This window comes from Barbus barbus (genome assembly GCF_936440315.1).
Source record: "Barbus barbus genome assembly, chromosome: 19".
In the NCBI taxonomy this organism is placed as follows: Eukaryota; Metazoa; Chordata; class Actinopteri; order Cypriniformes; family Cyprinidae; genus Barbus; species Barbus barbus.
Window position 1 is genome coordinate 19,624,898 of NC_136747.1, and position 25,890 is coordinate 19,650,787.

General features: G+C 37.5%; 2 protein-coding genes across 2 annotated transcripts; one reads left to right on the forward strand and one right to left on the reverse strand.

Annotated features, from left to right (window-relative positions):
* Window positions 1-9,573: 9,573 nt before the first annotated feature.
* Window positions 9,574-12,715, forward strand: tril (TLR4 interactor with leucine-rich repeats). The gene has a single exon (XM_079442253.1). It carries the CDS (start codon window positions 9,796-9,798, stop codon window positions 12,070-12,072), a length of 2,277 nt encoding a protein of 758 aa, XP_079298379.1. The 5' UTR covers window positions 9,574-9,795; the 3' UTR covers window positions 12,073-12,715.
* Window positions 12,716-14,221: 1,506 nt separating this feature from the next.
* LOC306884903 (cyclic AMP-responsive element-binding protein 5-like) lies at window positions 14,222-21,991 on the reverse strand. Its single transcript, XM_079441141.1, has 11 exons — window positions 21,881-21,991; window positions 20,565-20,636; window positions 20,227-20,320; window positions 18,765-18,868; window positions 18,200-18,393; window positions 17,498-17,561; window positions 17,302-17,382; window positions 16,440-16,766; window positions 16,142-16,363; window positions 15,910-16,009; window positions 14,222-15,595 (listed from the first exon to the last, which is right to left on the reverse strand). The coding sequence occupies exons 2-11, from the start codon at window positions 20,616-20,618 to the stop codon at window positions 15,459-15,461; spliced, it is 1,377 nt and encodes a 458-aa protein (XP_079297267.1). The 5' UTR covers window positions 20,619-20,636; window positions 21,881-21,991; the 3' UTR covers window positions 14,222-15,458.
* Window positions 21,992-25,890: the final 3,899 nt, after the last annotated feature.

Below are 25,890 nucleotides of genomic sequence, written 5' to 3' on the forward strand. Positions count from 1 at the left end.
AATTAATCTATGACACAATGAATTTAATATAATTAGTGACATGTGCTCATTTATTTTAAGTTGATTCTCAAAATTCTGTGATTTTGAGTGAGGCCTGTTTGTATTTGACTGAGTTATTTTGTACATTTAAAAGACTGTATACAGCCAAACAGCTCAAGTAGGAAAATACTTGAGAAATACTGGAAAGTACTGCACTAGCACTAGCCAAGCTACTGCTCACTGAACAAGTCTTACTGTTTTAGAGGAGTAGTATCCATAACCATAAGCTCTACTCTTCTGCACAATAACTATTGCACTATGCAATGAAAACTTCAATGTAACAGAAACTCTTTCAAATGTCAAACATAACTGAACATTAAACATTAATAGATGTTTCCCTTCACTCAAAAACATAAAACCCGTGAATCATTTTTTACAGTGTTGCTTTCTTTCTTTCTTTCTTTCTTTCTTTCTTTCTTTCTCTTTGTCTGTCTATCTAGGGTTCAAAATATGAAGCCATAGATATTTTCTTCAAGGTGAAGACAAGAAGTGCTGGACACTTTCTGGTTGTCAAACTTTGTAGAACATGTTTATTGTTAATATAATGTATTTGAGATAAAGTGACATTATACATCCATGAAAAATTACCTCAATGCCAGTAAGTTAAAAAATAATGGGAAAAAACACCTCTGAAAGGTGAAGTTAGTCCTAAAAAAATTCTACCATCATTTGTCTCAAATGCTGCTTTAATATTTTGTAATGCAATAAAATGTACAAAAAGTATACAAAGGAGTGTGTTTATTTCTCAGTATATACTTTTCAAATATGCACCATGCAGCACTGTCCTGCAGATGTACTGGCCTGCATAATGCATTGCTGAAATAGTAACAGGTGCATCATTCAATGTTTGCTTCTAGGTGTTTTATTTCAAATGGACACCAAAACAAAAAGGTCTTGGCTGAAATATGGTTAGTATGTCATCTCTCTCTTTCTATGTGACCACTCCCTCTCTGCCTTTTCTCTCTCTTTCTCTTTGAGCATGAGAGAGTAAGAGAGGACAGAGAAAAACAGCCTGTCAGACTGGTAGAGTGGGTCTTCTCATTCAGAAACACCAATTTATCTCACTGTGCAATGTGCTTACTCTGTTTGTTTGTGTGTGTGTGTCCTTACGTGTGTGCATGAGTCATCTGTATTTTTGCATGTTCATGCGCTATAGTGTGCAGTTGTTATGTGTCTTGAGTCTATAAATGAATGAGAGTTGGATCCAAAATGTTACAAATCTAATATATATTTTTTTCAAATCTTAATCAGAAACATGGTCATCGGGTTCTGAACAGATTTGTGGAGTTCAAGCAGCCTGGGTGCTGTTGTTATTAAGGTAATTCTGAAATGCAACATTATCACTTAAACTTAACAATTGGCTCAAAATTTAAATGCTGATAATATCAGTTGTAATAAAAAAAAAAGATAACATTTGAGAAAATGCAAAAGAATTTCACCCCTTTGTATACAGGAAGAAGATCTGCATACGTTTTACATTGTCCTGTCATTTCTATGGTAAGACCATTGTAATTTAAATAGTTGTTTTCACAACAAAACACAGTTGCTCTTGTTCAAATAACAGTTGAGTTTGGAAGCACCACATAAGGCAAAAACATCATCGGCAGCTGTTTATTAACATGTTTTATTCTTACAAAACCTCCAGATGATTAGAATGTTGCTTTTGTCAAAGTGCAGCCACTCTAAATGTGTACAATACTACAAAACAACCAGCAGGTGGCGCTGCTCGCATTTTACTCATGCGCAGGCCAAAAGAACAACAACATCTTGAAGCTTGAGTTCTCTTTGATTCTTATCAGCATTATTTAAAACCTAAGATTTGTTTTAGTTAGTATTGCGTGCGTATGTGTGTTATCTAGAAAGAGTAAAGAGATGAAAGAAATAATCTAGTACAGCGCAATGATGTGGAACATCCAACTCACAAGAGCTGCCTATTCCTCTCTCTCTCTCACACACACACACACACACACACATCTCTCTTGGTGTAAAAGTTTTAATTTTTTCCAGATGTAACCCTTTTCACTGGTAGCACTCAGGAGAACAACTGATACTTCTCTCCAAACCATATGTGGCTGACCATTACAAGGCTGATGGTTTGTTTCTTCCATGCCTTACAAATGTTACAGTATTTGCATAAAACAAAAACAGTGCAAAGTGTTTAATACCCTCATTAAACCTCATATTAAATGACTGTGACCAGTAGGTGCTGTTATGGTTACTGTTGTTTCACTGTTCACCAACCACTGTGACAGAAGTGTGTGTTTTAGCAGCCACAGTTCACAGCCACTGAGACCACTTAAAATTGGGGCAAAACTCCGGGAATAAATTGTGTAGTTCCAGCCTTGGGTAAACAGATGTAAGGGCCGCGCCATGTTTAATTGTTGACAGGAATGAAAACAAGGCTGTGAGGGATACAATAAAAGTCCCTTTAAAGCAAGTAATTTCACTCGGCGGCCATCTTTGAAATGCCTCTCGGACATGCAAGTGCAGCTCCTGTCTCTTTGAAAGGGGAAACATCAAATTCTCCAAAACTTTTCATCAAGCTCACAATGAAAAAAAAATCATATTTGAAATCACCAATGCAATCTGACAACAACTGTATCATAAGTATTGTTTCTTTTGCTCAAATACAGTTAAAAAAGCTTATTTTTCAAGTCTGTGTGAAATCAAAATTTACAATATTATGTTAACGCACTTTGTTAGTCTTAAAGTGAACAATTAATCCATGCAAGTTAATCCACTGAAAAAAAATTTAATCTTTAATCAAAATCTGATCATTTGCTTCCACTCTGGAATGGCGTTCCTTCTCTGATGACGTCGGTTTGACGGCTTGGGTTGGAATTCTGTGATGGCAAGGACGATGTGTGTTGCGTGTTTATTCTAAGAATTCAATTCCAATAATGCTCACAAATCTGTGTTTTTTAACAGTAAAAACGTTTTTACTGTAGTCGCACTGTTATATTTGGTCATGTTGATCAAAAAACACTGATAAAAGCATATTTACTCCCACTGTATTGGTATTAAGTTTGTTGAACTTTATTCTTGCACAGATGGCACTAAAGGTGTCATCATATGCTTGTTTTCCACAAGTAGATATGATTCTTTAGAATCTTAATGAAAAGTCTATAACATCCGTTGGTAAAAAATTCTCAATGGTAGAGTAAAACAACCCTTTTCACTTTGTCAAAAGCTCTTTTCACAGCAAACCATTTTTTTGCATGCCCCACATCTCTCTTCCATGGGGTGATGAGCCATACTGTTTTACATTTAGCCGCAGAACTTGCTAACTAGCATATTATTAGGAAAGGCGATTTGCATAGATTAATGGAAAAACCTTATACTCACTTCTTCTGTAGGTGAAGTTGGATCACAAATGATTTGCACGACCATGGATGCATTTAGGTAGATCAGAGGTGGATTCCCTTCAAAAACAAACATAATCCACTGTGTCTTTAGCGGCTCTAATGTCAGGAGTAAATGGAGACTGCTATGTTCATTATAACATCCAACATCAAATCGCCTCAATCGCTTAGGAGACTATGGTGTACAAAAGACCAGGAAACAGAGAGTTCTTTTTTTGTAACTCTGTGCTTATTTGTTTACTTCAGATATCAACACTTCACTCCCTTTCTTATCACAAAACAGAACAACCTTCTCCAACAGAGACAGACCTTTTTAGGGTTTAGCATTTTGGCATGCTTACGTTTGACTAACTGTATTTTCATCCGGCACTGTTGGCAAGAAACAGAAGCTTTAACTCCTGGGGGAGGCTTCAGGGGCACAGGTGGGCGGAGCCGATCAAGCTGCAAACTGAGCTCCCTACCCAACATGAGAAAAGCAGGGACAACACCCGTGGTGCAATGATGAGAGGCCCTGTAGTGCAGCAGGGTGAGGCGAATGGCCTGACTGAAAGGACACCCATGGGCCAGGTGTGCTCTGAGACCATTTTCAAGGGACTGATGAAACCGCTGTGCTCACTGTTATCATCTTAGATTTTGTGCTGCCCAATCGGACTGTCTGCCATCTCTCTGTCAAAAAGTCCAAACTCTATGTGCATATGCCAGGATCCACACCCAGCAACAACAACTTTTCAATAAGCTGTTGTGGCAAGATTGTATTGAACGCAGAGCTAAAATCAATTAACAATATTCTGGCATAAGTGTTCCTATTTTTCAAGTGTGTCAAAGTGAGGTGGAGCAGAGTGGACGGGGCATCCTCTGTAGACCGGTTCACTTTATATGCAAATTGTAATGGGTCCAAACTAATTGGGAGGCATGACTTCATATGATTCATGACAAGCTGCTCAAAACATTTCATAGCTACTGGGGTCAAGGCTACCGGACGGTAGTCATTCATGGAGACTGGATTTGATGTCTTGGGCAAAGGTATTATAGTGGCGCTTTTGAAACTGGTGGGCACTCTGGTTTGGCTAAGAGAGATGTTAAATATGTCCGTAAAGACATCTTTCAACTGTTCTGAACATTCCTTCAACACACAACCTGGAATATGATCTGGACCGGCAGCCTTCTGGGGGTTGAAAAAACCCCCTTCACACTGTCTGCCGTCAGCTGAAATGCCTGGTTGGTAAGAGGCAGTGCTTGCCTTTGTGCTGCTCTGTTGTCTGTGATCTCAAACCGAGAAAAAAAGGTGTTGAGGTTATCTGGTAGGGAGGGGTCATTGTCAGTCACCTGTACTGACAGGCTTGTAGCCTGTTGCGGTCCGAAATCCCTGCCATAAGCGCCTTGTGTCCTTGGCAGTGTTGGGGAAAGTTACTTTTAAAAGTAATGCATTACAATATTGCGTTACTCCCTAAAAAAAGTAACTAATTACGTTACTTAGCTACTTTTTATAGAAAGTAATGCGTTACGTTACTTTTGCGTTACTTTTTAAATATGAGCAGGGCTTGATTGTTTTTTAATACAAGAAGTTCTAATTATAGCAAATGTTCTAATTAAAATTCTAATTAAAGCCCTTTCACACCAAAAAGTGTAATGAATAAACCTCAGGCTAAAGGAAAAGTAAATTGACGTCTTTAAAGTAGAAAGCAGGAGAAGAAGGTTCAGCACTCTTCAGCAATAAAAAACAAACAAACAATGAAGCACAATTGTTAGTTTATCTATAACAGACCGTTGTGTAAAACTTTTGGACGTATTTTAAAGAGTATAATGCCGCAAACTTTAAACATTTCACATACTTTTGAAAATCCAGCTTTAGTTGACCCTAATAAGCGCTCATTGTCACAGTTGTAAACACGATGGCTTTGTTCTTTCAAGAGAGGGTTTGGCATCATGGCATCTTTGTTTCCAGGTAGAACGTTAAAGAATGTGACACATATCTCCCGGAAATTCTGTAGAAATCAACCAATCCGATGACGACTTCAGAACACCTGAAGTGTTTCCAATTTTGTGTGCGATGTGCATCAGACGTTCAGCCAGCGGTCCGTGGGCATGATTTCTGAGGCTGAGACCAGAAATGGATCACCATACTGAAATAAAGTCGGCAGCAGCCCTTTGTATAGTCTCTGATAGAAGTGCAGTGCGTTCAATGGATTGTACTGTGCGATTGTTCAGCTGACGAAACGTCTTTTATGAAAAAAATAATTAATTAATAGACAAAACTCTATGAAACAGTTTGGGAAATAGTGAGTTGCAAAAATTACACATTTTAGAACTTTTGTATAGTGCGTACCATTGTAAAGACTGAAGTATGTCCCGAACCCCGTTTTAATGGACGTTAAATTCAATATGGTGTCTAACCCGACGGTCTATTATAACATTAGGATATAGAAAAAAATTGTGGATAGTTACCCTAAAAATATGATATCAGAACTCACTCACTCTCATGTCATTCCAAATGTGTAGCCTCTATGACTTTTTTGTTTGTTTATTTGTGTGTTTGTGGAACACAAATTAAGGACATTACAAAATTGTGTTTTTTGTCCTTATAATGAAAGTCAATGGATTTAAATGTTTTTAGGACCCCACCAACTTTCCTTGTAGAGTCAAAAACAGTTCAAACACTCTTCTTTTTTGGTCATTCAGTTGTGAAGCTGCATGAGGGTGAGTAAATTATGGGCTGGATTTTGATTTTTAAATGAACTATCACTTTAGAGATCAACTGCCATGATATTAAAAGATGCAGATGCACGCATACACTTTTACAGTATAGGTGTTATAGTGACATAAGTTCCTTTTTGCCTGTTTTACTTTCTCAGCAGGTTGACTCCACAGATATACACAGACTTATACTGTGTAAAGGGCAGTAGAGAGTTAAAGTCTGCACAGCAGATCTAGGTTAAAGAACTTAATGACCCAACCAGCTGCTGCTCATGTCAACCCCTCAAATCTCTCTTTTCCTTTTCTTCCCCTTTTTCTCTTGTTCTCACGAATACTGATACAGAGATATACACAGTTGCAAGAGCTAAAAACCCTGAAGATGGACAGAAATGTAAAATAATTCACACTTTCATTTATCACAATGAATAAAAGAATGAGAACAACAATTGCCAATACACATATTGTATTGTTAGATGGGTTTTGGAGTTGATCATTTTGCCTTTGGTTTTTTAGGTGAATGAATAGGCTAAATGAGTGATGTGTTTTTATGGAAAGCTGTTGTTCATCAATAAGGCAGCATGTGTTTCCAATAGGCAACCTTCCTGCTTTCTCAGAGAGGGTGATCGTTACTAAGAGACATGTACCCTCATGAGAGAGAGACTAAGAATGAGATGTGTTTGAGTGTGTGTGTGCATATATGTTTGTGCTGTGTGTTGTAGCGACACTATGCAAATTAAACATACAGAGATACAATAAAGATGATGTCAGAAGATCTGTCTAAGCTAACAATTTAGGTTCTGGGAAGGTTCGTTTATGGTTTATAAAACCTAAAATAACCATTAAAGAACATTCTTTGATGGTTCTTATTAATTTGTCACACAAAAGCTCCCTGCAACATTTGGAGAACGTTAAAAGATGGTTACAACCACCTGAAAAGAACATTCCTAGAACATTAGAAGTTTGTTTCCAAAAGAAATAACCAAGATTGAACAATGTACTAACATTTGGGGAACTCTCAATTTTTGCCTAAGTGTATACACACATGAGAACACTACTGTTTTTTTGTACAAGTGTGTGACTTTGTGCACATAATTAATTATTTTACAGTAGGCATAGTGCTGCTAAATCACTCTGATTAGCTATTCAGAGACTTGGTTCATGAAAACCATGTGCATCAGTCTCTGGCAACAGACACTTTATTAGAAATTCTTCAATTTTTCATTCTCCGTCTGTTTCTTTCTTTTTTCTAATAGTCTGTTTTCCCTTGGTCCTTTTTACAATTTTCTCCTCCTGCTCTCTCTTTTCCATATCTCTTATGCTCTTTCCATTCCTTGCTATTGGTTGTGCAATTTTGAGGCTAATGGCACATGATCCCTTTTTCTTTCTCCACTCATTTTACTCTTTTTCTTTTCAATCGCATGCCTTTTATTCTTTCCAGGGTAACTTGAATTAAGTCAGTTGTGTGGTGATATTATTTTCTCCCACAAGCGCATTTTGTGTACACACAACAGTTTTCTTCATCGTGGCTTAGTGTGTGTCAGGCCACAAATTCATATGAGGACTAGACAGGAAATGACCCCCGGGGTGTGGGGGTTCCTCATTGGAAACACACACATGCAAACACATCTCAGGGTACAGAGAAGATATACAAGTATGTTTGTCCATGTATTTTTCTTGCCATATTGGCTTACAAGTCATAAAACCAAATGTGCCAATCAGATCATTGCTAACCTATAATTTCTTTGCCAAGTAAATTGTTTTTTTTTTTTTTAGATCTAATCGGCAGTCAGAATAATTATCAACACTGTTCACTTCAGCCCTACTCCACGTTGAATGTTTTGAGCTAAAAGGAAATATGAAACATCTGGACCTTTCACTTAGTTGAGTGGACGTTATTTACTATGTTCTTGTTGGATTTAGAAAAGTAATGAAAAACTGAATTATTCCACGATAACTTTTATTTGACATGCTATTTCTTTGCAAATACATCACACTTATAAGTTCTAGGATTTTGCAATTGAGTGAAGTCTACCCCACGCACCCAAGAGAGCTCGCTCCTCAATCCTTCCCATGACCTGGCACACGGCCTGAGACAGAAATTTGGTCTGAAATTCCCTTTCTTTACTTTTCTATTTTTCTCCCTGACGGTGCTTTTTAAACAAGCAGTGGAGTCCAAGATCGAGCCCTGTGGGACCTTCGTGGGAAGAACGTTAATTTGCTTTTTCTTGCACACGTGTTGAGTTGGGAACCAAGCACTGGTTCTTATTCAGAACTGGTTCCATTTTGAAAATATAAAGAACTAATAATTTTCATGACGTTCATTTCCATTTTGGAACATGCATTTTTTTATTGTTACTGCAATGCTTGTACAGCACACAACATAGCCTATAACAACCATTGTTGTCCAGTTCTCTTAGGAGCCAGATAAAGTTTTTTTTTTATTTATTTTTTGCTTTTTAATAGGATAGGACACTATTTTACAGTAAACAAAGTGAGAGAGAGGGTGGTATGGGGATTCAAACTCGTGACACACGAAGCGCAACTGGCAACATATCTGTGTGGCACAGCTGACACAGAATAGCATACGTTGTTTACGTTCAGTTGTTATTTTTGTTTTCTTTTGTGCATGTAGCTTCCTAAAATTACGGTTGAACCCGTGATTTTACTTGGATTATTTTACCAATGTCCTTGCTATGTTACTGGACCTTGAGCGTGTAAGGATCCTTGCTGTCTATAGGAGGATCAGAGAGCTCTCAGATTCCATCAAAAATATCTTAATTTGTGTTCCGAAGATGAATGAAGGTCTTACGGGTTGGAACAACATGAGGGTGAGTAATTAATGACAGAATTTTTATTTTTGGGTGAATGATTCTGATTCACAAGTCATTAACTTTCAGCTGGTCCCTCTGAAAATTTTTGAACCATTAGTGGCATTTAATAAAATTACTGAATGAAATATCAATATCAGTTGGTTTTAGCATTTTTATTTAATATATATATTTAGGCCCAATAATTTAAATTGGATTTATACTGCTTCTAAAAATTTGAAAAAGTCATAATAAAGTCTGGGTAAACAAATCATTGCCAGAATTGCTTTCCTGATTTGTTATATGTCATGCTGCAATATGAAATTATCATTTGGAAACATGCTGTTAATAGGCAGTAAATGTAATATCAATAGCATTTATATTTCTCCCCATAATTCTTGAACAAAGCGTATTAAAATAATCTTTAATGCAACCTGAGGAATCGTTCAAATGAATCTGAACCAAAATCTGTAAAGCAGATTTCTGTACGAGTGCATAGCCCATGTCGTTTAGTAACTGTAATGTCCACATCTGGAGGGGAGTGGGGCGGGCTGATCCGTGCCTGAACTCGAAGATGACTATGGCGTGTGTGTGTATATGTGTGTGTGTGTGTGTGTGTGTGTAATCTGCAACAGATGACTTCTTGGGGGATGAGCGGGTCTGACGGAGGCAAATGTTTCCTCGGCTGGAGCTACATCAGCTCGCAACGGATGTGCATGGATATATCAATACAGCTAAAATGTATTATGCATTCGTCTTATAGGTAATCTAAATGCCTGTATCCGGGCGGCAATGCATCTGTAAAGCTTCAATTCCTAGCGAGGAAGAACTTGGCGAACCTGGACTGAAACAAAGGAATGTGTTGAGTGGCTTGTTATTTGCTCATCACTGGAATGGCATACTTACTCTATAACGTTCTTTTGTTCGGCAGTGGAGCGCTTTTTTTCTTCGCGCCTGGTTGGGCCATTTGCCCCGAGCGATGCGAGTGCCAGCACGCGCAGCATATCCTCTGCGCAAATCGCGGTCTGCGCGCGGTGCCCAAAGCGCCGCAGGTGGAGCGCGCAGGGGACGTGCTGGTTCTCGGTCTCGCGGGAAACTTCATTCACAACCTTAGCGCGTTCGACTTCATGCGCTATGGGAACCTGATCAGGCTAAATCTCCAGTTTAACCAAATAAGGAATATACACCCTAAAGCATTCGAGAAACTCTCCTTGCTGGAGGAGCTATATCTGGGCAACAACTTAATCTCGACAATACAACCTGGGACTCTACAGTCGCTCCAAAAACTCACAATATTATATAGCAATAACAACGAAATCAATGACTTTGTTTCCGAACCTTTTAGCCATTTAAATAGTTTAGTCAAACTGAGACTTGATGGAAATTTAATTGAGTTTTTAAAAGAATCCGTCTTCAAAGGACTGACAAATTTAATGTTTCTGCACTTAGAATCAAACCAGCTTCGCCATATTGACCGCAATGCATTCGCGCGGCTCAGCAAACTGCAGTTTTTAAACTTATCAGATAATAAACAAACAGAACTGCGCGACATTATCATGTTTTCCCATCTCAAGTCACTAACAACTCTTCTAATCGCAGACAACCACATAAAACTAATTGGCAATCACGTCTTTCAGAACTTGAAAAAGCTAACAAAACTTTCGTTGAGCCACAACAAGATATCAAAGCTGGACAGCGAAGCGCTCAAGGGGCTCGTGCGAGTTAAAGAGTTCAAGATTGACAGGAACGAGCTGACAGAGATCCCTGCTGGTCTGCTAGACCCACTGGAGCGCATCGAGCACCTGGACTTCAGTGACAATCACATATCTCGCGTGGACCCCGGTGCTTTCGGCAACCTTTCACATCTAAAAATCTTAAAATTGAAGAACAACCGTCTTATGAATCTCTCCGGTGGAATTTTCGCCACAAACGGCGTTTTGTTTCACGTTGAACTGAATGGGAATAACTGGACTTGCGACTGCCGGATGGAAAAGCTTAGAAGTTGGATGACGCATGCGCATTCTCAGGGAAAGCTGTTGACCGTGTTTGTGCGCTGTCTTCACCCCCCAGTGCTGGCGGGAAAATACTTGGACTATGTCAGCAACTCCCAGCTGGGAAATATGAGTGGTTACTGCAAGTCAGAACCTCAGCCAATGGAGAGCCGTGGAGCAGTAATGGAGTCACAAGTTCTCAAGGAGGAACAAGAGAAGCGAGAAGGTGAAAAACATGGAGATGTAGGTGTCCAAGGGGATGAGGGGGAGCAAGGACTTGTGACAACACTAGACAGAAAGAAGAAGAGGAAACTGGTCAGCTCAAGGCCAAGACCCACAGCTGGGAAAACAGGGAATGGCTCCTTATCTGATTATCCAACGACAATGGCCACGTTCTTGACAGGCCACAACCACAGCACCTTTGCTTGGGCCCCACAGGAGCAGTTCAACCTGCCCTTACAAGACAGAGCCAAGCATCATGACTCAAGGATTGAGGTGATCACTGATGCATGTCAGTTCAACCGTCACTCCATCCTGAACGTTAGCGTGGAAGATGTCACTTCCAGTACAGCCACAGTCCGCTGGAGCACAATTCCTGATGTTGGACTAGTTCATGGGAAAGAACTTCTCTTTCGGGTTTTATTTGACCGTTTCGGCCTTGCTTTCCGCTTCCCACGCTATGTTTACACAGATGGATCTGACCGGGCGGTGACCCTCCAAGAGCTCCGCCCAGACTCCACCTACATCACCTGTGTGGAGAGCGTTGTGGGTGGTGCTTTGTGCCAGGTTGCCCCCAGAGATCACTGCACTGGATTTGTAACACTTTTGCCCTCGGTGACAGGTGAAGTCAACCTACAGCTTGTCACAGTAGCAGCCCTGGCGGCCAATGCGCTGCTTCTCCTTCTGGTGGGCGGAGTCTGGCTGGGGCGTGTGTTGAAGAGGCGGATCAGAAGCAGGAAGTCGGCCACTCATGCACATGTACGTCACATGTACTCAACCAGACATCCATTTCGCTCTACTGTGGCCACTACCTGTGTCTCTTCTGAATTCAGCGGTTATCAGAGTGGCAGACAACTGGCTGAAGAAGGTGACCTGATCCAGTTCCCCGGCGACCGCTTCTTTGACAACAGCCATGCACGAAGAGATGATGATGTCATAATGCTTAGATACTCAGACTGAAGGGTAGTGCGTGTGTGTGTGTGTGTGTGTACCTGGTATTTATCACATTATGGGGACCAAATGTTCCCACAAGTATAGTAATACCAGTAAATTTTGACCTAGTGGGGACATTTTTTGGTCCCCATGAGGAAACAAGCTTATAAACCACACAGAATGGAATGTATTGAAAATCTGAAATAGCAGAACATTTTCCGGCTATGTAGGTTTAGGTGTAGGGCGATAGAAAATATGGTTTGTACAGTATAAAAACACTTACGCCTATGGAAAGTCGCCACAAAAAATGGAAACCTGTGTGTGTGTGTGTGTGTGAAAATAATAGACAATTTTGGCAAAAAATCATTTTGGCCACAAATGAGTAACCACTGAAACTGCAAGTCTTCTTTTCTTTTTCATCTTTTCATTTCTTTTGATTGATTGTCTAGGCCTCAGCTGCTGGTTGGCAGAATTGCTTGGTTTTGCAATGAATGTCTTTCTGTCTTTGTAGATAATATATTACTTATTTACTCTGTATAGATATACTGCAGTATTCCAGGCATGTATATCAGTCTGTGAGGTACAGCACAGGAAATGTCTTTTGATACATTTTATACGTTTCACTTTCATGATTGTTTTTTTTTTGTTTTTTAATAAATATGTAGTCTTTATTAGTAATTGTGTAATGGTTTCCATGTTTTTTCTTTATAATTAATTCAGTTCCGACATTCAAAATTCCACAATAGACCTTAGCAGGTTTAGGCGCCATACTGAATTTAACACAGATGAAGACAAGGCTTTGAGGGGGAGAGATAAAGATAACGGTCATAGACCATGTATGTAACTGAGTACATGTAATCTGGATTATGTAATCAGATTCCAAGATTGCAGTTACTTTTTAATGGGTTATATGACTACATTCACACAATGGAAAGTAAATTACTGATTCACACCAGTTCTTTTTTTCCTTTAAATTTTCTTTTCTAAATGAACCTACCATTTATATACATGAGACTAATAATTATGCAAGTTACGGACCCACTTTATATCAGGTGGCCTTAACTACTATGTACTTACATTTAAATTAATCATTTGATACAATGCACTTATTGTGTACATACATGTTCTTACATTGTACTTCTATTTTTAAACATACCTATATGTAATTAATTTCTGTAATTTCATTTATAATTACACTGTTGACCCATCCCTTACACTTTACCCCACCCTAAAATCTACCCATACCACTTAATCTGTCCCTAACCTTACCCATATCCCACCTCAATAGCAGCAAAAGTGTTTTGCAATTCAATATGAACACAGTAAATACATTGTACTTATTTTGTGATGTAAGTACATAGCAGTTAAGGCCACCTAATATAAAGTGGGACCCAAGTTACTAAACACTGCTGATGCATAGCTGTGAAATTCTGTCTTCATATCTAGTGAAGTTCACTAATTTTTTAAATATAGGATATATTTCAAATCTGAAGGACTCTGGCGATGTAATGTCATGTTTTCATGTTTATTAATGCTTGTCCATGTAATGTAGAGATTCGCAAGGTTTGACATTTTTATGTTTTCATTAATTATTAGCTTTTCATTAATTATTTTTCTTTTCATTTTTTTCCCACAAAAACCCCTGCTGTACACAATAATCACATTCAAGTCTAAGTGATAAATGAGTTCAATCAAAAGTCATCTAAAATTAATTAAATGTAATCAGAGTATATTACTTAGTGTAATTCAGATAATGTTACAAACTACAATTTCTGTCATGTAATTTTTAATCAGTAATGGATTACAGTTTATAAGTAATCTACCCAGGACTGTTGATGAACAACAGTACAATGCACTGAACACACTGTACTTCTATCCCTCTCACAGCCTAGTTTTCATTCCTGTTAAAATAATTGGCACTACCCTGAATAATGTCTGTACCAAACTGCTACATGAATCTCACCATAAGATGGCGCAAGAAACCAAGTTTTTACAAGACTTGAACTGCAACACTGTATACAAACATTTCAGCAGTCATTTGTTTTAAACTATCACCTTGTAGTACATGCAATCAACCCTTGGAATAATCCATCAAAAATATAATACACAAAATGCAGCAGTTGTATCACAACTTTATAAAGTTATTAGCATGAACTGTGAAAAAAGAGATCAGGATACAAATATTAAGTACTTTTAATTAAAAATGGCCACAAATGTGTGCAAAAATAGATAAATATTAAAAAAAAAACTGTACATGCATAAAACAGTTCAAACCTGCAGAGTTTACAAACATTCGTTTTCCCCCACATGTCCAGATTCATGATTCCATTTTACACTGAATGTATAACCATATAAATTATTTACCTAAACAATTTTTTTCAGAGATGGTACACATGCTTGCATGTCATTTCCAGGAAATGTCAGCATTGACATTTTGATTGTCACTGAGCCAGTTAGTGTGAAATGATTGCTATGCTGTAATGTTTTAGGAGAATACTGTAAGACATTCAGAGTGCCATGAGTGCGATTAGTAATGTATGATTCCTTTACTATCATTCCAATACATGATTCTGATGTTGGCTCGGTCTATATAAAATGAGCTGTATATTATTCTATAAATCCAAAATTCACATGTGATACTCTTAAGTACTTTCGTAGGTAATGTGATACCTGATAATTCACCAAGAGGCCTCTAACAATATTTACAGCGAAGACAAACATGTAACAATCAGCTTTAGCTGCATCATCATAAATTTATAAAACTAGAGAATCCTATTTACAATTAAAAATTTACAACTACCCTTGATTCAATGCATTTCATCGGCCTTTTCATTCGTTTCAGGATTTAGCGCACACAGCTGTCACTGAAGCTATCAAAGCGTTTAAACTGAAAGTGGCCAAAAACAAAACAAAACACACATATACACACAAATGTGCACACATACTCTAGGAGTAAAACTAGATGAGTGTCCCTGAGAAAGATCAACTATAAAAAGCATGAGGAGGAGTGTGAGAAGACAGAAAGAGAGGTACGAAGAGGGTGAGAGACAGGATTGAGAATAAGAAAACTAAATTTAGTGAGGGTAAAAGACAGTTTGTTTTCCAGCACTGTAATGAATCACAGTGAGGTAAAATAAAACTGATTACCTGAGATGTCAAGGGCCAGAAATATAAAACAGACTTTTCATTTAATTATTCTATTCTTGAGAGCAATTAAACATTTCAGACATATTGCAATGCATACATTCCCTTTTAGTCATAAATCCTAGTTTAAAACTCTGGATTAAACATTTTGCTGTTCAGTTTTGCTTTTGCACTGATGGGTACCTGCTTGGTCATAGGTGCCCTGACCATGGCTCTAAAGAAGGGTTGTATTTTGTGTTCTCACCAGTTTCTGTCCATGCAGAAGCATGTTATAGTTGTGTGTTGTTAGTGGGGTGTGAGTGTGGGGGTAGGTGAGCGTGTGGTAAAGTCGAACTTGATGTTGAGATGTTGTTGTGTTGGATGGCATGTTGCTGGACAGGACTTCCTGTTGGACTACCTACTGCACCTAAACATGAATACAAAAGAAATCCATACATTTTCAAAAAAGATCTACTAATACACACATTTTAAGTAATAAAACACACATATAATTTGGAGTTCCTAATTGTCATGGAAATAATTGTGACAGTGTTATTAATTAATTACAAAAATTACAGTGACCAAAAAATATCCATAATTTTTAAGCAATATATAATTTTCAATTACTATTATTATGGGGTGAAATATGACATGTTCTTCAAAGATTTTAATGAAATTCAATCCCAATACACTAGTATATGTAAGAAAGCAGGAGAGAATGTGAAAATGATTCATACTAACTCTGTGTTTCTCTCTGTCTCACAGAGACAGGACAGTCTTTATGTGCAAGAAGAATTTGCTTCAGTTGAGTGACTTCTGTCTTGAGTGATGTCACCTCATTCTACGAGAAGACAAAAAATATATATACATATATATAAACAAAGCAGCAAATGCATGAATCTACCATGAACTTTCAGTTGTTTTTAATACTGTAAGGTAAGTACATGCACAAACTGTGCATGTATAAATGTACCTGCAGCTGTAAGTTAGTGTAAGTAAGTCCCTCAGCCTTCCTCTCCAAAGACATCACCCAGACCTTTCTCTTCTGTCTGCACCGTGTGGCGGCAGCTCTGTTTCTCTCCAGAAACTTCTGTCTACGCTCATCTGGGTCTTCCTCTGCTGTCCGTCGGCGTCTGGCCGTGGACGGCTGTGGAGGAGATTGCGGGCAGGGGGTATGTTTTGGTGTAGACGACATCTATAAAACACAAACATTATGTTAAATATTACAAAAGATTAATTAGAAACTATAAAAATCAATGTTTGACCTAGACCTGTGTTGGTATCGGCTGATGTGAAAGGGGAGGGGCGGTCTGGTGGGTGGAGCCACGATGCAAATGAGCGGGTGGAGAATGGTGAGCATGGCTGTGATGTGATTGGTCTTGGCTGTGATGTGATTGGTCTTGGCTTTGATGTTGATGTGCGAGTCTTTGCGGTGATTGGCTGTGGCAGTGCTGCTGGTATTCGTGATGATGAGATGTGGATTGTAAATGTGACAGTGGGTGCTGTTGTGACGACATCATCTCCATCATGTGGCAAAGACGGTTCTGACTGCCATTGGAAACCGCAGGTTGGCTGTGGGCTGGCATGACCTTTGACCTCTGAAGGATTAGAGATGGGGAGAGATGGGTCAGAATGGCTCCTGGGGTCACTGTCAACATCATTGTCATGTAACACTGCGGAGATTTCATGCTATTTCAAAAGGAAATGCCCAAAGTGAGATTTGCTTTGCCAACTTCTACAGGCAACCATGTGTTTTTAATTTCTACATCTAAGGTTTCCTGTGTGTAGTGATTGTTTGCGATGGTTAGATTACTTGGCACTTTTAAGTTTTTCAAAACACAGAGAATCTACAAAGACGCCTTTGAAAAGCCAGATGATAACCAGGTCTGAAGCCTTTGAAATTCAATCCCCTCCGCTTTCTGAAGAGAATCAGCGCATGTGTGTGTGTGTGTGTGTTAATGCCGCTTTTTTAAAAGGCAACATTGCATGTGTCTGAATTAGATAACTCAATCAAGATGTCTACATTAGTTACAAAACACTGTGGCATTATAACCCCTGTCTGACTTGTAATGTTTCTATAGAGACATCATAATCCTGTAGCCATGGAGTCAAATCATTAGTATGGGGCTGTACCTGAAGGGAGGAGCATGAACCAGAGGGGGCAGGGCCTGGTATGCCAATCATACTAGAATTCATTGACAACTGTGCCTCCATCTGTCATTTTAATAAGATATGAAATGATCATAATGATGAAATAAGAAACAGAGGTATTATTTCAATTAATATTTTACTGTTCCAATTGGGTTTAAATGCTTTTGGGTTTACTTACATTCATGGATGATGACCCGGGCAAAGCATTTGTCTGTCTGCTGTGCAGACAGCTAGGTGCAGATCTGTAATGTCAGAGGGATTCACATTAGCAGAGAACAAAAGATTAAAAGGTCCCACTTTATATTAAGTGGCATTAACTACTACGTACTTGCATCACAAAAATAAGTACAATGTATTTACTGTGTTCATATTGTATTGCAAAATACTTCTGCTGCTATTGAGGTGGGATATGGGTAAGATTAGGGACAGGTTTGGTGGTATGGGTAGGTTTAAGGGTGGGTTAAGGTGTAAGGGATGGGTCAACAGTGTATATAATTGTAATTATAGAAATTAATTACAGGTGTAATTACATGCAGGCATTTTTTTAATATAAGTACAATGTAAAAACATTTATGTACACAATAAGTGCAGTTTAGGAAGTTTACACAGAGCTGCTAAAAAAGTGAAAAAATTATTACATTGGTAAATTCTGTGTAGAGATGCAATGCTGCACGACAAAATATTTGGGGTCTCATAGTATTAGAGTTAAGTATATGGTTAAATGCTGTGTTGCAACAAATCTTTTTGACTTTTTTTCTACAGTGAAAACATTCTGTACCTCCCAAAAACTGTGTAAATTGAGTTTTTTCACTACATCCTGACCTTTAATGGGAAAATTAGAATATGGGGTATTTTGGTAATGATGTATGGTAATACTCACTGTTTATGTGAAGTGGAGTATGTGGCAGTGCAATGAGACTGAGGCTGTGAGCTGTGTGTGTGGAGCTGGTTCTGGTTGAGATGAGCCAGAGCGCACTGCTGCTGTTGTTGAGGTTGAAACTGATGATGTTGACTCTGCTGAGGCTGTGTCTCAGTGTGAGGCTGGTTCTGACCTGATGCCTGCGCAGGAAAGCTCTAAAAGCAAGAACATATTTAGAATTTAGAAAGAATAAAAACTCTAGATATTCTAATATTTAGAATACTTTTACAAACATATTTAGAAATCCTTCCTGTTTTCTATAGATCCCTCCCTGTTTGTGTATATGTATGTATGTAAACTGTTTGATATTTAATACTCTTAATCTGATCATCTGATAATTTGATATGATAGCTTGATTTTCTTACTACAATCAACACAAACACACACACACACACACACACACACACAAGCCAGCACAGAAGGATATGTAAAGTATTTACTACGACTTCACACAATAAAGACTTTATGCAAACTTTTATTCATTTGCACATTTGAGTAAGCTTTTGAAACATGTTTTTCCTCTCACCGTTTTGGTCTCCTCCTCTGCCTGTGACTGGTTAAGCTCCAGGTCAGTAAAGAGGCCCACTTCCTCACAGTCCCGTAAGAAACGGGTCGGAGTTGGAGTCTGATCTGCAGATGAATAAAGAGTTCATGCTTATCACAAATGCAAACAGCATCATCAGATTCCACACACAAAATACCACTGGCGATATATAAAGTAAAAACACAATGGAAATTTTTATTGATTAAGGCATGGCAGATTTATTTATATAGCACATTTCATACACAATGGTAATTCAAAGTACTTTGCATAAAATATTAATAAAATAATAATAACAGGTGTATAAGAAATAACAATGAAAATAAAGTAAAAATACAATTTTAAAATTGGAAAAAAGGGAAAAATGTATTGAAATCAAATATGAAGAAAATAGAAGAATACACAAATAAGATGATACAGTCAGTAGGACACAGCATATATTGATAATTGTAATATTGTATTAAATATTTTATATATTATATTATAAATATGCTATATATGTTATTATAAATAATACACTGATTAATATTAGATTTATCAATGTATATTTGGAACATAGCATTTTTTAATGTCTATTTAACAAATAAAGTGCTAGAAAAATGTTGGTTAAAGTGATAAAAGTTACTAAAATAGTTTAGTAGAAAACAAAAAAATAAAAATATTAAAGCAAATGTCTATCTATATATCTATCTATAGAACATAGACTAAACACATGGAAACTGAGGAGGCATAGGAAATTTCTCAAGGAACAAAAACTTTAGATCAGTAGATCAATATCAAGTAACCTCCAGGCATTCTAAACAAATGTAGAGAAACTAACCCTCGTCTCAATGTCATGAACGGAACTTGTCTGAAGTAATCTTCTGGCATGCTCAAAAATGTTAAAAATTAACCCTGTGTCATAAACATGAGCCTGATTTTGCTCTTGTTGATTTGGTAATTTAGTGGTAGTCTAAACGAAACTGCTTTTTCTAGGCTACTATGAAAGGGGTCAGAAGGTAAAGTCCTCCTTTTGTTTTTTATGTAAATGTTTCTGTCGCTGCAATGATGGCTCGCAGACCCCAGAGGTCAAGGGTCAGGCTGATATTTATATGTCAGACATTGAGTTTCCAGGGTAACAGACATTGTCTAAATCTTAAATTAAAGGAGATGGAGAGCATGACCTATCATGACACACATTTGCTTTTCACAGGCTCTTATATTACTGACCCACAAGCTGTAGACTTATACTCTTTAGTTACATATTAAAACAGTAAGATATTAAAACAGATAAGATATTAAAACAGTAAGATATTAAAACAGTAAGATATTAAAACAGATAAGATATTAAAACAGATAAGATATTAAAACAGTAAGATATTAAAACAGATAAAATATTAAAACAGTGTTGATGATAAAACATTACCCTATGATACGAATGGGTAATTATGTGTGAACACACCCTTACCTGAAAGCATACTGTCACACTTAATAGAAGGGAATTTAAGGGTCATCTCATGTTTGTGTCTGTGAATAATTAGGTGATCTTCTCTTTGGAAGCGCTACGAGAACAAGAAACAGGGCAGGGCGTGACAATGCTGAAACAGCACAGCTCTTGGCATCTTTGAAATCACATATTTGTTCCAAAATGAATAATAATTTTTCATTAGTAATTCATTCTGAAGTGTTAATCAATTTAACAATCTAACTGATGGCTAAAACTTGTGACAGCATACATTAAACACATAGTTGTAGCTCTGAATGATAGGACAACAGCTATCCGCAAACTGGACATCTGTTACTTACCTGTGAGCATCCAGGAGCAGTGCATACATATGGCCTGTCCTGATCAACATTCATCACTGAGATCTAAAAAACCTAAACATACATATACACACACATGCACACAGACACACAAACACATGCACACAAGGAAGGGAGATGACATTATAAAGTGCTCATGACAAATAGACAAACAGACAGATATAAATGACACCTATAGGCAAATATAATGTCAAATACGGATTCATTATTTAAATTTCCCAGTCTCTTAGTTCTATCTATCTATCTATAGATAACTACAACATAAACCTTTATGCAAATAAAGAGATAGAGACAAGTTGATAGACAGACAGACAGATAGATAGATAGATAGATAGATAGATAGATAGATAGATAGATAGATAGATAGATAGATAGATAGATAGATAGATAGATAGATAGATAGATAGAGCTATGACACCTAATTAGTGAAATATAGTTTTAAAAAAAGATAACCTATTTGAATACCTCTCAGTTCTCTATATGTTGCCCACATTTCCTTGTTTGAGTTCTCTTCTGTGTTCTCTGTATATGATACGTATTACATCATAGTCGCGCCTTGTAAAAAGCACCTGCTTCTTGCCCAGTCAGTCACTTATAACGTGAGCATTCCTTTAGTCATGACATTTAGTTCAGTCGGGGCAGGAGGTTGAATTGGCAAGACGGGTCTACGGTGCTAATGCCAACCGTCCTGCAGAATGACGTAATGGCGAAACCGGAGGACTCACGCGGTGTCACGAATTTTACAAACCCAAACAAGATCAGACAGCCTACCCAGGGGCAATACTGCAATATTGTGTCATATTTTGGCAAAGGAAAAAAAACAACAACGTGAAGTTGTCTGATTCACTTTGGAGTATGCGTGACGGCAGATGTCATAGCCTAAAGGGTGTATATGGGGGGTATATAAAACCAAAGCAAATGCAAATACTTTCTCCCTCAGAACATGCGCAGGTGTGCGAAATAACATTTAAACATATGCAAAATTCAAATAGACTTTAAACCGCTACCTGTCAAACTGCTATTCCGCTAAAACGCGTTGTTGACAGTCTTCACTTTGACAGTTAAAACCTTTTTTATTCTCATACTCATTTTATCTGTTTGTTCGTCACGCCCCCTTAAACAGACATTCAGACAGTTTACGAACATTTCAATGGAAACCGGCACTTTGACAGATAAACAATAACAACGGCAACAAAAATCCCAACAACACAGTACAAGACACGCGTTCCGTTTGTGTTTTGAGTTAAGGGTGAAATCATATTCACAAGCGCGTGTGTAAAATAGTAATACTAACTTACCTAAACGCACGCAGACTGAGACTAGCACCGCTCCTCGCGCTGGGACGAAGCACGCTGAAGTGAAACGCGATTACAATATGATCTATTTACAGAAGCATTACATCACCTCGCGGTGACGTCACGTGGGATTCCTGAACTTCTAAATCATTGCGGTCCGCTTTTTAAAAAGAGGAGGGCTTTCAGACCGCGCGCACCCGCCCACCGGAGGATGTAGCGGGCGTCCGATGCGGACATTGGCGCGTTGAGGGGAAAATAGGGAAGAGGGAGGCGCCTCGCTCGGTGCGTGCTGCGCCAACAGCTGTCTGGAGCGGTGCGCGGGACGGTCCTGATTAGCAAATGGTGTGTGATGATAGAGAGAAGAGAGAAAAAAGGGCATGTACAAGCGTGTTAGCCTTTGGTTTAAAACACTTTCGTGTTTTGTTTTTTTTTTAGATGGTTAACGATATAAACTGCATGCCTTTTCCTTCTTTTTCTATGTTTACAAATGTAACACAGTCAGAGTCAAAAATTTGACCAACAGAAGAAGTTGCAAAGTGCAAACCATAAAGTAACATTATTTAATATATTCATTTTTTTTTTGTCTAATGTAATGAGATTTTGTACTGTGAATCAACAGTTATTTATTCAAAACTGGGCTCTAGGGTTCTGTTAATAAAATAATAGGCCAATATATCTTTAAAAAATGATATAGCCTATCCAAAATATTGTAGCTGTATCTGTATCAAGACCAGTTTTATAGATCTTTGACATAGATGTCAACTTTTAGAAGGGTATATTAAAATAAACAACTCTTATGTGACTATTTACACAATTTCAAAACAATCTAAAACTTAATCTATCATTAAAAATGCATCATCTACACTTTTTAGAACCTAATAAACATAAAAGTTATTTTTGGTCAGTGTGATGGAAATGTTCACATGTTGGTGTGATGGATTCCAGTTCGCTTTGCATAATCAAGGCAACAGATAAAGACAAATAAACAAATGTTTCTGACTTATTCTATAGTCAAAATGGCAGCCAAAATGCTTCATACACAAAAATGTCAAGCCACAAAGTGACACCATCTGTCAGAGATGTTTTATATGATGACATTAACCAGGTGCATAAGGAGGAAAAACAGGTGGCAAGATTTTTAAGCTTTTCATATTCAGTAAAGAATATATCTTGATAAGTTCACTCACGACACATTTTCGAAGTTTAATATAGTGTCTAACCACATTGTGTTAAACTACTAAAAACAGATGTCATGATTTCAAATGTATGACAGAATGTGGATACATTTAGATTATTGTAAAACTAAGGGGTGTGTCTGATGTTCAGAACAGCGTGGTCCTTTTGTGGTAAGCACTAGGGAAACAGTGAAACAAAAAGGCAGAACAAGTGGGAGGGAGAAAAAGAGAGCATGATTCATTAGTGTGCTTTAACTCAGAATGCTAGTAGCTGTTTCCTCAGCAACACCACAAAACAGGAAGTGGTAATGATGTCACATCAAACTGCAGCCTTAGCAGACTCCTACATCTATGAGTATGAATCATTCACACACAGAGAAAATGCAGCAGAGGACATGAACCCACAAGTCTCATATGACATCTTCCATGTTTCTCCCATGATATAATTCACCTTAAAAAGGATCTGTGTCAAGTTCACCTTTGTTTCACCATTTAAAGAAAAGTGATTTTTGCTAATTATCAAAACATCAAAATAACATTTAAATTGATGCACAATTTTACTGCTTTACAAAAGAGGAACAGCAACAATTAATTACAGATATGAATAATAAAGTAAAATTAAATGTTGACTGATATCAGAGCTATATATGGTTATTCTTTTAATGTTGACGTTTTGGTTGTTTGATGAATATACAGTGTGCAGGTAACACGTCTGTTTGTAATTTTTCACATGATCATTTGTAATACTTCAGTGTCTCAAGGTAGATCTTCAAAAGTTTCTAGGATTTACTGCACATGAGTGATACTGTATTTGATCAATCAAAAATTTGGAACTAGATGAATCCTGAGCCCTTTGATATTGTTCAGTCATGATGTTTGACCTGGCATGACCTCCTCACAGTTTCTAGCATCTGCTATCTGGTGTCTGCTTAGGTCTATCTTGTTTGAGGCAGGCTGCATTTACTAACATCTGGCTGGCTTTACATTATAACATTATATGGTACATCCCAAACAGTTGTCTGTAGGTTTATGAGCTTTTTTGGTACAATTTGATTCTCGGGAATTGGTTACTGCATTAGCACAAAATTATAAAGCTGAGTAGAAAATATTGTATTTCAGGAGTAAATGTTTATGCAAGTCTATTTGTTTGAAAACAGCGGCATGGAAAATATTTGGTCATTTAGTCTCTCACGTATTTACATAGGCCAACGGCGGAGAACATTTATAACAGGGAGATTTAACGGTTGATTAACAAGTGATGGTCAACACACGGTCACTGTCACAGACTGATCAAAGGGACATTCCTCCTGCTCTTTGTGAACACAGCGCCTTACATGGATGCTTGTGTCACACCTGACAGATTCCTAGTCTTGTCAAAGTTTTAAAGAGGTGGGAGGTCGACATTTTTCTTTAGTTAAAAATTCCTTTTATAGGTCTAATATGACACATTATAATGGAGTCACATGATATTCTGCTATTGTGTAGTTGGAGTCAAATATGCATGTTTACACAGTATTTGTCATAATTGTATGTTCTTTTTTACAGCTGAAAAAAATGCGCTGAAAGGGTTGAGATGGTGGTCATACATTTATTAATCCAAAACTGAGTGTTCTGTAATGACATATTATTCTGCATAGAAGTTGGATACATTCATATTTAAGTACATTTATGGCACCCCTGTATGTATAGAGATATATATATATATATATATATATATATATATATATATATATATATATATATATATATATATATATATATAAATAACTTACACACACTCATATATATGTGTATATTTACTACACACAGAGGTGGCATAAATGTACTTATGCAGGAATTACAATTACTAAATTACAATCACATCTTGGGGCAGTTTTGGCTTATAGAGAGTCGGACTTGTAACCCGAAGGTTGCGGGTTCAGGTCTCAGGTCCGGCAGGGATTATAGGTGGAGGGGAGTGAATGTCCGCGCTCTCTCCACCCACAATACCATGACTGAGATGAAACCCTTGAGCAAGGCACCGAACCACCAACTGCTCCCCGGGTGCCGCATCATTGGCTGCCCACTGCTCCGGGTGTGTTCACAGTGTGTGTGTTTCACTTCTCACTGCTGTGTGTGTGTGCACTTGGATGGGTTAAATGTAGAGCACAAATTCCAAGTATGGGACATCTTGGAATGGACATCATGTCCTTTCCTTTCCTAAACTGTAGGGGTTACACTATATTTTAAGGTGTCCTTGTTACAGTGTATTGAAACAAGTACTGAGTAATATTAACTAAGGTTACTATATTAGGGTTAGGATTAGGGTTTGTCTTAGGGTTACTTGCATGTAATTATGCATAATGTATTGTTATTATAATAGTAAGTACATGTAAAATGTGTAAACAGCACTAAAATAAACTGTTACCACTGTAGAAAATAAATCCTGTTGTTTTTACAATTTTACATGCTAAATTAGGTCATGCTGGGTCATGCTGTTAGTAAAATCAGTTTTATACTTTTACTGTCGAACAGGTGGTAAAGAGAAAGACACATGATTAATCAAAGTTCATCACAATAGCTTTTCTACAAGCTGTGGTAAATACTAATTAGAAGGTACACAATGTTGTGGCAAAAATAAACATGAACTAAACAACATGATTTGTAACAAAAAACCCTATAATTGAATACCATCAAATGCAAACTGTCACACAAGGAATTCTGGGAATGTCTATTTACAGTATTTCACTGTAAATTATTAGATAACTACTTTTTTTCCACAAACTGTACTTTTAACAGAATTTTACAGTAAATTTACACAAAATATATTAGATCTACCACAGTTCTTCAGTGTATTTA

What these genes read in the sequence shown, in the direction of transcription:
- tril (XM_079442253.1), top strand. Translation starts at nt 9,796, where the DNA reads ATGGCATACTTACTCTATAACGTTCTTTTGTTCGGCAGTGGAGCGCTT.
- LOC306884903 (XM_079441141.1), bottom strand. Translation starts at nt 20,618, where the DNA reads ATGAATGTTGATCAGGACAGGCCATATGTATGCACTGCTCCTGGATGC. An exon ending in CTGCTCCTGGATGCTCACAG is followed by an intron (nt 20,321 to 20,564) that starts GTAAGTAACAGA and finishes TTGTTCTCGTAG; the next exon opens with CGCTTCCAAAGAGAAGATCA. An exon ending in GAGACAGAGAGAAACACAGA is followed by an intron (nt 15,596 to 15,909) that starts GTTAGTATGAAT and finishes ATTCATGTTTAG; the next exon opens with GTGCAGTAGGTAGTCCAACA.